This window comes from Capsicum annuum, chromosome 7 (assembly GCF_002878395.1).
Source record: "Capsicum annuum cultivar UCD-10X-F1 chromosome 7, UCD10Xv1.1, whole genome shotgun sequence".
Classification (NCBI taxonomy): domain Eukaryota; kingdom Viridiplantae; phylum Streptophyta; class Magnoliopsida; order Solanales; family Solanaceae; genus Capsicum; species Capsicum annuum.
Window position 1 is genome coordinate 205,260,123 of NC_061117.1, and position 13,483 is coordinate 205,273,605.

The 13,483-nt window shown below is 35.9% G+C and overlaps 1 protein-coding gene across 1 annotated transcript in view; it reads left to right on the forward strand.

The window, feature by feature from the left end:
• Nucleotides 1-584: 584 nt before the first annotated feature.
• LOC107878333 (two pore calcium channel protein 1B) overlaps nucleotides 585-13,483 on the forward strand; it is a 30,528-nt gene continuing 17,629 nt past the window's right edge. The window contains exons 1-5 of the mRNA XM_016725282.2: nucleotides 585-933; nucleotides 5,389-5,532; nucleotides 5,674-5,781; nucleotides 8,369-8,464; nucleotides 13,065-13,189. Coding sequence (XP_016580768.1) covers nucleotides 790-933; nucleotides 5,389-5,532; nucleotides 5,674-5,781; nucleotides 8,369-8,464; nucleotides 13,065-13,189 — 617 coding nt within the window. The 5' untranslated portion in view covers nucleotides 585-789. The remainder of the gene's footprint in view (nucleotides 934-5,388; nucleotides 5,533-5,673; nucleotides 5,782-8,368; nucleotides 8,465-13,064; nucleotides 13,190-13,483) is intronic.

The window sequence follows — 13,483 nt, forward strand, 5'->3', positions numbered from 1 at the left end:
TATTATGAATAAGAAATTCTAAATTAAATAATGAATTTTACTATTTTATTCTTTACACATATTAATTGATATTCATTGGACATTTATTTTTAATATAATAACCAATTAAAATGAAATAGAGGGAGTAAAAAATTTTGTCTCAAAATAATTGACATGGTAAGAATTCAAAAGATAATCAATCATTTTATTCCAACTATACTCATATTAATTAAATAAAATTTATTTGATCAAGATTCATGTTAGTCAATTTACAGACATGCCAAGTAATTTGAGACGGATAATGTTTATTCCTTCCGTTTCAAAAGGAACAATCTATTTTGATGGAGTTTAAGATATAAAGAAAGATTTTTAAATCTTGTGAATTTAAATTAAAATTATGTCAAATGTATCAAAATATACTTAATCTTGTGGTATTAAATGTATTACGTAAAAAATTAAAATTAAAATTAAAATATTAATATAATAATAATAAAAAAGGATACTTAAACGGTGGTATTATCATTTATCATAAATCATTATGTTATAGACACGACTTCTTCACGATTTTGTATCATCTGTTTTACCACGTATGCGTGGGGGTTCTCTTGTCGACAGTGTTAATTGACAGTGACTAAAACGATATATGTAAATAATCCACAACAGTAGTAGTAATAATTCTTTTGGAATTCACCCCCAACGACTACAAAATGTATTGACTGAACCCCAACGATCCTTTTCTTTACTGCACTCATTCATTACTACTATTCTTCTTCTTCTTCTCCACATTTCTGCTCTGCTTCAGTTTCAACAATGGATGAATCTCTGCTGCCTGGAGAGAGTAGCAGCAGTTGGGGTCGGGTTCGGAATAGGAGGTGGAGTGGTTCCAACTATGATCGTAGAGAGGCTATTGCTCATGGATCTGCTTATCAGAAAGCTGCTGCTTTAGTTGATCTTGTATGCCTCCTTTCTGACTACACTTTGTCGATTTGTCTTGATGAGTCGTATGTAAATTGTTAAAAAGATAGTGGAGTGGTGATATATGGGTTTTTTTTTTTTTTTTTTTTTTGATAATTGTGGTGTCCAGGCCAGCTTTACGCGCATCTCGACGAATGGGGTTGTGTCTAGTATTTGGGTTGTTAAAAGATTTGATTTTTTGATAATGGAGTTGTGTCAAATAGTCCAATTCAAGAAAATATTGAGTTGATCTTGTATGTCTCCTTTCCTCCTACACTTGTCTATTTCTCTTAATTCATCTCAAGTAGTCATTTTGATGAGTAGTATGTAAATTGTTAAACAAGAATAGTGGAGTGGTGATATATGGGCGTTCCTTCTTTTTTGATAATTGTGGTGTCCGGGTCAGCTTTACGCGCATCTCGACTAATGGGGTTGTGTCTGGTATTTGGGTTGTTAAAAGATTGGAATTTTTGATAATGGGGTTGTGTCAAATAGTCCAATTCAACAAAATATTGATACCATTTAAAAGAATTCAATAAGTTCAAGAAGCTGCTGCTTTAGTTGATCTTGTATGACCCTTTTCCCTATTCCTTTATTTTTCGAAATTAACCACATTTCAGTGCTATTGAGTTTCATTTTTGACCTCCTAAGACTTGTCTCTTTATCTGAATTCCTTTGAAGTAGAAATCTTGATTAGTAGTTTACAAATTGTTAAAAAGATAGCAGACGGGTGATATATGGGTATTTTTAGTATTTGGGTTGTTGAAACATTATATTTTTCCCATATGTCATGTTCTAGCCTTAGAGAACAGAGTTACCTGATATGTTTTGTTCGTGGTAGGTGGTATCACAGGTGTGCAAAAGTTGGCCCGTACACCATAGTTACCCCCCCCCCCCCCCCCCCCCCCCCCCAAAAAAAAAAAAAAAAACTAATCTATTTGTGTTAATTCCTGTGAAGTAGAGATCTTGATAGCTAGTCAAGATAGTGGAGGGGTGATATATGGGTACTTTTAATATTTGGGTTGTTGAAAGATTGGATTTTACCATCTGTTAGCCTTGGTGGATACAGTTATCTTGTAACCTTTGGTGTTGACAGGTGGCAGGTATCCGTGGAATTAGTAAAGGTGCACGCAAGTTGGCCCAAACACTACTGTTATCAAAAAAGAAAAACTTGTCTATTTGTGTTAATTCCTGTGATGTAGGGATCTTGATAAGTTGTCCGCACATTGTTAAAATAATAGTGGAGGGGTGATATATGAGTACTTTTAGTATTTGGGTTGTTGAAAGATTGGAATTTTGGTAATGGGGTCGTGTCTTGTAGTTCAATTTAAGAAAATTCTAGAAGTTGAAATGGGAGATGGGATTACTTTGTGGGAAATCGAACCCTCACCAGTACGGTAAAAGTTCAAGTTGTCAACCAACCGAGCTACTAAGATTCCCGTTAAAGAATTCAAGTTGCACGTCCGAACAAAATTCAACTTCAAAACAACCTGATTTCAAATTATGTCCAAAAGCAATGCTACTTGACTTTTTCCACCTCCTAAGACTTGTCTATTTGTGTTGATTCCTGTGAAGTAGGGATCTTGATAAGTAGTCTGCAAATTGTTAGAAAGATGGTGGAGGGGTGATATACGGGTACTTTTAGTATTTGGGTTGTTAAAAAGATTGGAATTTTGATAATGGGCTAGTGTCTAGTAGTCCACTTCAAGAAGTTGAAATGGGAGATGGGATTACAAAGTGGAATAGGTAGAAGTAACTGAGCTACTAAAATTTCCCTTGAATTCAAATTGCATGTTGAAACAAAATTTTCAACTTCATATCAACCTGATTTTAAATTATGTTCCAAACACGCCCCTCAATGCTATTGAGTTTCACCTTTCACCTCCTAAGACTGGCTTGCTGATTGTCTTTCTTTCCTGAAGTATGCAGTGAAGTAAATTATCCCTTTTTTTTCTTTGTCATTGCTTCCATAAAGTAGAGATCTCGGTAAGTAGTCTGCAAATTGTTAAAAAGAACAGTCGTGTTGATATCTCGGTACTTTAGTATTTGGGTTGATGAAAATATTGGATTTTTGATAATGGGGTTGTGTCTAATAGTTGAATTCAAGAAAATATTGACTTTCCCTTTTTACCTCCTAAGACTGGCTTGTCTACTTGTCTAGTCGTCTTTCTTTCCTGATTTAATTGTGCTGTTAAATAAATTACTATCCCTTTCTTGATAAATAGTCTGCAAATTGTTAAAAAGATAGTGGTAAGGGTGATATATGGGTACTTTTAGTATTTGGATTGTTAAAAGATTGGATTATTGATAATGAGTCGCTGTCTGGTAGTCGAATTCAAGAAAATATTGACACCATTCTAAAGAATTCAAGAAGTTGAAATTGGAGATGAGATTACAAGGTGGAATTCGAACCCTCACCAGTAAGGTAAAAGTTCAAGTAGCCAACCAATTGAACTACTAAGATTCGCCTTAAAGAATTCAAATTGCATGTTCAAATAAAATTTCAACTTCAAATCAATCTGATTTCAGATTGTGTCCAAACAGGGCCTATTTCAATGCTATTGAGTTTCACTTTTGACCTTCCTAAGACTTGCGTGTCTACTTTTCTTTCTTTCTTGACTTAATTATTATGCAGTGAAATAAATTACTATCCCTTTCTTTGTCCAAAGCTTTAATGAAGTAGAGATCTTGATAAGTAGTCTGCAAATTGTTTGAAAAATAGTGGAGTGGTGTTATGTGGGCACTGGGACCGTGTCTAGTAGTTCAATTCAAGAAAAATATTGACACCATTCCAAAAAAAAAAGAAGGAAATTTTGGACGATCTGAACTGAGATGAGGCACACTAGTGGGTGTTTGCAAGGAAACTAATTAGCTGCATATTAAAGGCTCAAAGAGTGAAAAAAATGTGGGTTCTGATTTTCCTTTTATATTTCGTGTGGTGAATACCGTAGGAGACAACAAGAAAAAGAGAGAAGACATTGAGGAAGATAACTTTTTTATCCTTACTTTTGCACACTTAAATTTTTGCTGGCTATTGACTTTCACTTTTGACCTCCCTAAGGCTTGTGTATTTGTCTTTAGTTACTGAAGTATGCGGTGAAATAAATCGTCCCTTTCTTTGTTAAAGCTTTAATGAGTTAGAGATCTTTATAGGTAGTACTAATGCACATTGTAAAAAGTTAGTGTAGTAGTACTGTATGGGTACTGTAGTAGTGGTTGAGCTGTTGAAAGATTCGAATTTTGAAATTTGATGCTTAGAGTGGGAAAATGGGGGTAGTGTCTAATGGTCCAATTCAAGAAAATATTGACACCAATTCCCGAAAAAAGAAGGGAATTTTTGACAATTGAGATGACCTGAGGCAAACTAACAGGTGTCTGACAACTCCAAGGACATTAATTTAGCTGCCTGAAATATTAAAGACTCAGAGACAAGAGTACTGCGAAAAATCTGGGCTTGTTCATTCTCTATATTTTTTTGTGGTGAATACTTTGGGGAGACAACAAGAAAAAGAGGGAAGACATAGGGTGTGTTCGGTATTAAGGAAAATGTTTTCTAGGAAATTAAGTGGTTTCTTACTTATTTTCTTGTGTTTGGTAGCTAAGCAAAAAATACTATCCTAAAAGCATTTGTATATAATTTAGACAAATACTATGGGAAGTAGCGGTGTGGGATGATGGGGATGAGACTATGGGGGGTGGGGTTGAAGATGAGTTGTGTTGGGGGGTGGGAAGGGCATAATCAATGTTAATGTCACTAGTGCATCTTGTTTTTCTTCCTTTTATTAGGAAAGTCATTTTCCTCATTTTTAATGAGCTTGTTTTCCTAGAGAAACTAATTTCCAAAATATTTGACCAACCGAACATGGGAAATAGGAAAACATTCATACTGTGAACACATCCATTGAGGAATTTAGTGACTTCTCACAAAAGTTCATGCATTCCAAATGTTTTCAGCCTTTTTTTATTTGGGTCCATTCCTGTTAAGTGAAGGTCTATTTTTTTGGGTCAAGAATTCCATGTCCAGCATACTACATTGTGGCAGGTTTTGTTGAGAAATAACTTTTTGCATGTAAATAATTCTTCTTTTGTATGTCTTTTTGCCTTTCTTTGTACAAAATCTTCTTTTTTTCCCATAGAAAGAAGTTAAACAGACACTTTGGTGAAAACCACTATATTGAAGGACGATAGCTGAATGTTCTATGATGTTTTCCTCCAAATAAATACTTTCTTGTCTTAATAAAATAGGCCAGGGTTGACTTGCAGCGTTATTACTTATTAGTATAAAATGATTGAATAGATTACGCTATTTAGTTGTGTAGTAGAAAAGACTTGAGAATAATGGTTTGAAACGTGAAGTGGTGAAATAGTTTTCTTGGATGATAAACGCTGAAATTTCAATGTTTTCCTTTTAGTAATTGTTTGGTGAGGCACTAATCCCGGAAGTTACTCATGCAGGCTGAAGATGGCGTTGGTCTACCTGAGGAAATTCTTGAGGGATCGAGCTTTGGAAAGGCAGCACAATTGTACTTCGTGTTTACTCGTTTTGACTTCCTCTGGTCAATTAATTATCTCGCACTAGTAGTTCTAAACTTCCTTGAGGTCTGTATCTCTTGCTGTCCATTCCAGTTTCAGTTCTTTGTATTTTTCCAGCATGTTACATTGACTTCATACTTCCTTATTGTTCGTTGAATTTAGAACTGACAATTATCGTTTCACTTATTTCCTTTTCATTTTGCTCAGAAACCATTGTGGTGTTCCAAGCATTTAGTCGAGTCATGCAATAATAGAGGCTACTACTATTTAGGACAGCTGCCATTTTTGACTGGTGCTGAGTCCCTTATATATGAGGTAAGCTTGTGCGTGGCTGGTTTATTTGTTTCATGTATGAGTCTTTAATAGAAACATCTGAAGAAACTAAACTTTTAAGCAAAACCATCTATGGTTCTGAATTAGCCTAATTTACGTTGAATTGTACTGGTTTTGGTTATCGCCAAGTTTGATTATTCTGAAGGGTCTTAAGAAATTGTTGCCTTCTAGTATTCAGCACTGACACGTGCTTCTGCATGGTAAGTTGAATTAAATCTCTATAAGAAGCTAGACGAAGTGTATTTAAAGACTGTTCCCGAATATTGACAGGAATAATTAGATCAAAGAGAGGTGGAGAGGCTATTTTGATCAATTGTTCAACTCAAACAACGAGGATATCTCTATAGATCCATATAACTTTGCACAATAGAAACTCTTGCTACACTCATATTAGATTGTCAGAAGTAAAGGATGCCATGAAAAATATGAGGATTAGAAAAGTTTTCTGGTGAAGGGGAGCCTTGGAGTAATTGGTAAAGTTGCTGTCATGTGACCAGGAGGTCATGGGTTCAAGCCTTGGAAATAGTCTCTGGCAGAAATGCAAGGTAAGGCTGCGTACGATACACCCTTGTGGTGAGGCCCTTCCCCGGAAACTGCGCATAGCGGTAGCTTTAGTGCACCGGGCTGCCAATATATAGAAAAGTTTTCTGGTCTAGATGGTATTCTATAGAGGTTTAAAAGTATCTTGGGGAGGTTGGAGTAGTTTGGCTAGTCAAGATATTCAATATTATACCAAGAAGTGGTACGATATCCAACTAGTGGAGTAAGAATATTGTCATTCCATATATAGGAATATAAGAGATATTTAAGTCTTGTGAACTATCATGACATCGAACTTGTGATTCATAAAATAAATTTGGGGAAAGAAGTGATAGTGTAGAACTAGGGACACTACAAAAGTGACAAATGATCATTTTGGACTCATGCCTAGTAGATATACTATGAAGGGTATATATTTTCTACTAAGATAATTGATGGAAGTTTATCACGTGAGGGAGAAAAATCTACGCATGATGTTCACTGACATAAAGAAAGCATACGATAGCGTGCCTAGAAAAGATATATGGAGAATGTCAGAAGAAAAAGGGAATTCATATTAAATATAGAAGTGCCATAAAGGATATGTATGAAGGAGCCACCATGCATTAGTCTATGAGAAATATTAGGTGATACAAAAAGAGTTTTCTGTCACTGTGACACTGAGTATGTAATTATTTATTTTTGCTATAGTTATGGATAAATTAACACTATATCCGATGAGGTCCTGTGATGTATATTATTTGCAGACGATTGACGAAACTAGCGAGGGTTTCAACCAAAAGCTTGAACTATGAATAAATGCTTTAGAGAGTAATGGTTCTTGAACAAGAGAAGTAAGACTGAGTATATGCAATGCTAGTTTAGCACCATATAAGAGTGAAGCCGTGATGAGATTAGTCGGGATTGCAGTGCTTAAGTGCAAATAGTTCAGATACCTAGGCTCGATATTCCATGAAATGCTATTAGGGATGAAGATGTTACACACAAAATGAAATAGAATGGTTGAAATAGAGAACTGCTAACTAGATGTTATTTTGAGATGGATACCTATCAAAGTAAAAGACAAGTTCTATAGAACAGATATAAGACCGACAATGTTATATGGGAGTAATGGGCCTCTAAAGTTCATCATATCTAGAAGATGAATGTCGCAGATATGTGGTTGCTAACATATGGTCAATTGGTCATACAAAGTTAGACAAGATTGAAAATGATCACATTCAGCAGAAGTTGCTAGAAGCATATATAGATAAATCGAAAGAAGTCGATTGAGATGGCTTGGTCATGTCCTGTGTCGAGCTCCGGATGCATCTGCTTATATGTATGTAACCATCTGGTTGTGAAGGTGTTTGAAGGAGATGTGGTAAACCTAGAATTACACGAAAGGGAATTTGTCTTGAAAGACCAAAATCTCTTGGAGTCCAGTGTTGCTGTTAGTTTTTTAGTCTTTGTCCGAAAAATTTATGCCGGTAAAGAACTTCTAATACCAATAAGCTTATTATTGTAATTTCTGTTGATTGTCATTGTTGTTGTTATAGTTATAGTGAGATGGTATTAATGGTGCGACATGGATAGTGAGAATTTGTATAGCCGACCTCAACTTGTTTTCGATTGAAGCATAGTTGTTGTATAGGAAGCTTGAATGAGGAAAACTAGGATTTCTTGTTCCTTCTTAAAACCATAGCTGTGTTATCATTACACAAGAATTAGGGCAGTTCTTACTTTGCTCGTGAGGATTTCTTGTTCATTGTTTATTGTTCTTATTCTTTACTGGGTTTACTAGGTAGCGCTAAAAGAGGAAACTTCTTTGGTCCAATATTCAATAATAGGGGTCAACTCTGGATGCATAAACATTACTATCATATATATGTAGTTAGCTAAGTAGCCTCAGAAGAGGAACTTCTGTAGTCATATGTGTAGCTGTAGGAGACTTGTGTGAAATGCACAAACATTAATACCAGAGATTTCTACTTAGCTGGGTAGACTATTTTGGGCTTGCTAACAGTTTCTTTTAAACTGTCTTCTGCAGGGTGTTACTTTCCTACTTCTTGCAATACACGTTTTATTTCCAATATCATATGAAGGCTTCCATCTCTACTGGAGAAGTCTTCTCAACAGACTGAAGGTATTTGGTACCAGTCTTTTTGTGTTCTCTCTCTATGAATGGTGATCTTTTTTCAAAAAAATTCATACATTTCCATTCCTCCATGTAAAAGATAACTTTTTTGTGAAGATAGTTGGACTGTGGAGTTAGTTCTTTTGTATTGATGTTCTTGTAACTCTTCTCCGTAAACGTAGAAGGTGAAATATCTTGGTTGTGATATGTCAGATTCTGCAGTTGAAAACAAAACATGGGAAGATGAATCATGCATAACAGGGAATTCATTTTTAAAAAAAATTCTTACAACAGTTAGCAATGGATGGCTGAAAGAACAAGTCCTTGACACGAAATCGAGAGTGACTTATCACCCTCTTTAGTTACAGAAATATAGAGCACCAAGATAGCATGAGGAAAGGCATCAAATTGAGCCTGCAATTGGTCTCTTCCTCCTCCCCTTCCCCATTTTCCTCATATTCTATTTTCAATCACAAACACTGGAAAAATTAACTCTTTTATTACTAAATATTCTTGGAGGTTGGTTTATGGAGCATATACTAATTGGAAAAGAAAAAAAATTACTACAGTTGAAAAGTCGGAACCTTCTCACCTCACTGGAAGGAGAATAAGAAGCATCTTATTAAGCAACCAAGCTGTTGATGAAGAAACATATATGGATTTGAGATGGTGGCTCTTTGTATTGTTGGAAATCTGCCAAAAAATAGCATTGAGATATTGCACCAAATCGGTGTGGGTATTTTACTTGACAACTACTATGGATCTTTGTTAAGAAATTTAAAATTCTTAGGTGTCTGAATATGATGTTTATATTCCACCATAGCATGATTTCTCATGCATTACCTCCGGTACACGTTCTACTGTGGTGTTCCCCCACACGGTGACAGAGCGATGAGGTACTGGAGATGAGGAATTTTAAGAGCATCACAATCTGTAAGTCCTCATCCAATTCACCTTCTTAAGCATTTTCTAGAGCTTTAATTTTAGCTTTGGAAAGCACATCCATGGAGAGGCATTACTAATGATGGAATCTACTTTTTTGTGACTAAAGAAAGAAATGGAAAGGAGATAAAATGGTGGAATTACCCATTTCCTTTGGTTTGACAAAAATAAAGGGGAATGAAATTGGGCAGCGGAAAAAGTTCTCATTTTGATTGTATGGAAGATTTAGCTTGCTTCGATTGAGGAAAGAGAGAAATAGTTATTTGTTTCTTCATTGCAAAGCTACCTCACAATTATGGTCTTTGTTTCTAAGTTTAACAGAGACCAAGTGGTCTATGCCTGAATACACATCAGAACTCCCGAGCTGTTGGATTAGGAGAGGGGGTGAAATGGTGGGGAATAATTCCATTTTGAATTTGGTGGACAATTTTGAAGGAAAGGTGTTAGAATTAGAGTAGAAATAGGAATAGTAAATAGAATACTTCTTGGAAAAGGATTGCAATGTAATGTCCTAGTTGAAAAAGGATTATAGTGTAGTAGTCTTCTAGTTGGAAAAGGATTAACGTAGTATATAAATAGGGTCTCAATGTAATAATGTAGAAATACATTTCAATAGTATTTTTTTCTATCATTTTTCACATGGTATCGGAGCCTCTACGATCTTGGTAGAGAATCAAAGAGCCTTCGTTGCCGGCGGGCGGCTATTACACATATATGCAGCCCGTTTGGCCAATGTTCATGTTTGCCAAAGTTGGGCCAGCGTGCTTCTTTTCGGTGACTATTTTCTCATATTTGATTTGTGTAGCACCATTGCATCTTTCCTAACTACTTCTCATATTTAATTTGCGTAGTACTGTACATCTTTTCGGACTACTTTCTCAAATCTGAGTTGCATAGCATCGTGCGTCTTTCCGATGACTCCTCAAATCTTATTTGTGTAGTTCCATGTGTTTTTTCGGTGACTCCTCAGATCTGATTTTGACTCCTCACATATTTTGACCACTTTTCATCTGTCAAATCTAATTATCCCGTCGGGAGCATGTTCCGGCCAGTTTTTCGGTTACTTTCTTGTTCAAGATCTATTCATTTCTTGATTTCGAGATGACCTATATATTTTATACCAGGGTCCAGCAGTTTTCCGACATCAGATCGACTTTTTGGCGACATTTACTACTTTTCCAACTACTTATTCAGTTTGTTACTTTGCAGCTGTGATCGCCCAAACGTCCCTAACAGTTCTTACTAGTTTTTTTGTAGATATCTTATCTAAGTCCGTCACTGGTCCTCGTATTAATTACATTTGTAACAAGCTCGGTACATATTGACCTGTATGCATCAGCTTGAGGGAAGTGTTAGAATTGGAGCAGATATAGGAATAGTAAATAGAATCCTACTTGGAAAAGGATTGTTATGTAATGTCCTAATTGAAAAAGGATTATAGTGCAGTAGTCTCCTAGTTGAAAAAGGATTAATGTAGTGTCTATAAATAGGGTCTTAATATAATAATGTAGAAGCCTTGGAGTAATTGGTAAAGTTGCTGCCATGTGACCAGGAGGTCACGGGTTCAAGCCTTGGAAACTGCCTCTGGCAGAAATGCAAGGTAAGGCTGCGTACAATACACCCTTGTGGTGAAGCCCTTCCCCGGACACTAGACATAGCGGTAGCTTTAGTACACCGGGCTGCCCTTTTTAATGTAATAATATAGAAACACAATTCAATAATATTTTTCTCCATTATTTCTCACAAAAGTTCTCACAAAAGGAATGGAAGATAATTTGAATACAGAATCAACTCCATTCAGAAAGTTAAAGAGAACGACTTTTTATTTTTGGTGTAAAGAACATTGTATAGAAGAAGCTGAACAGTTAGATTGACAGTAGTCAATAGTGTCCTTGATGCACTGTGCTTAGAAGGACCTTCTTTTGGCAGGGTGATGAAGACAAGAAAAAGTATCATCTAGTCAAGTGGGAGGAGATGACCGTAAGCAAGAAAATAGAGGGTACTGGAATTAGAGAGATGGATTGGCAAAACATAAGTTTAATGATGAAGTGGCTTTGGAAATTTGCATCTTCTGAAAATGGACTGTGGAAGGAAGTGATTACTGCTAGTATGGTTTGGAAGATAAGTGGATGACAGAGAAGATTGTTGGTTCTACTGTATGGAGTTCCATTAGAAACTTATGGGACCTTGTATTGAGTAGGTTTATTTCAAAGTGGGGAATAGTAGTAAGATATCCTTCTGGGAGGCTAGATGGTGTGGCCAGACATCTCTGAGCCGGTCTTTCCCTGATTTCTTCATGCTATGCCAACTCCAGCAAAGCATCTTTAGCTGAGCTGTGGACTGGACATGGGTGAATCTTCACTTTAGGAGAAATTTAAATGATTGGAAAATGACAAGATTTGCAGATTTTATGGGGACTATTGCACATATCAACAACCTTGATGAAGAAATGGATAGTCTGATATGGAAGTTAGAGGGAAAAGGGAACTTCACTGTAAACTCAGCCTATAGAGATTTGAATGTAACAGGTGTGCAGGAATCAGGACTGTGGCCATGGAGAATGATCTGGAAAACCAATGTACCTTACAAGGTAAACTGTTTTTCCTGGTTATTAGCCAAGGAAGCAGTGTTGACCCATAAAAACATGAACAAAGAAGGTTTTCATCTGTGCTCTAGATATTTCTGTGGGAAGAACAAGCAGAGACAATAAACCATTGCATTGCAAGTGGACTGATCAGTTGGCAGTGTTCATCAATATGGGGAAGATCATATGGGTGAAACCAAATAGTATTAAAGGGGTCCTGAAGTGTTGGAACAGTGATGGCAATGCAGTAAAGAAGGGAGAGGGATGGAAGATTGTACCCCAGCTAGTATTTGGTGGTCAGTGTGTCTGGAAAGAAACCAGAGATGTTTTGAAGGGAAGCAGAGCAACATGCAGCAGTTTAAGTCAAATTATCTAGCTCTGTATTACTTTTGGTGCAAACAGTCAGTGATAGAATAAACAGAAGCAATTAATGCAGCTATTGACTGGTTGTAATTTAGCAAGATAGGACCTATGTAACTACAACACTTTCGAAGGGGACTACATATTCAAATATAGTATACCTGTGGATATTAATATAGACCAACTGTTACCTTTCTCCCAAAAAAAAAAAAAGTAGTTCTCATTTGGCTTCTTTTTTTCTCATGTTGGGAGGAAAGAAAATGTAGAGATAATTTAGAGGATAGGTGATCAAAATATTTTATTATATATATACACAATGTGTGTGTGTGTGTTTGGGTTTAAACTACAGAATTTGGAGCATAAGTGATTAAAAGTTTTGGTTTTTTTGTATAATGTATAATGTAATTTAATTAAAAACCACTTTCTGTTTTTCCTCGTTGTACTTCCGTTGAATTCCTTCCCCCACGGAGGGTAAGTTCCAGTAAGTTTCTCTCTAATAAACCCACGAAGTTTGTGTAAATGCTACTCTTGTGGTTCTGCTTAAACTGTTTTCTGTTCAAAACTAACCTGCATTACTAGAGTTTTCATAATGATTTTTGAGGAAATAATTGTGGGAGGGTTAGATGGAATTGGTGGATCCTAGGTTACTGAAAAACTTCCATACAAACTGATAGTAAATTTTAGTTAATAACAATTTCTTTCTTGTTTGTCTTGATATTTCAGGTCATTTTGCTTTTAATCTTGGTTGCGGATATTGTGGTCTACATTCTCTTTCTAGCGGACTTCTATTATCTGCCATTCCGTATTGCACCCTATCTCCGCGTGGTGTTCTTTATTTTGAACATTAGGTATGCCATAATAGGATCGCTGCTCATTGATTTTCCTATTCTATCACAACCTCATTATTGATGTTTATGTTTTAACTTTCTTTACCCAGACTTCTCCGTCCAAGTGGTCTCACAATTTTCGTTTCTAGTTGTCTTTTTCTTTTACTTGAAAATGTGGTATATAATAATTACTGGGATGGTTTTTATACGCAATTCATAGCTTCAGTATTATATGTGAAGGAATTTAAAGAAGTGAGCTTTTTGGCTGTTGTTTCCCTAAATTGCATTGTGTTCTACTGCTGTTAATCAATTATA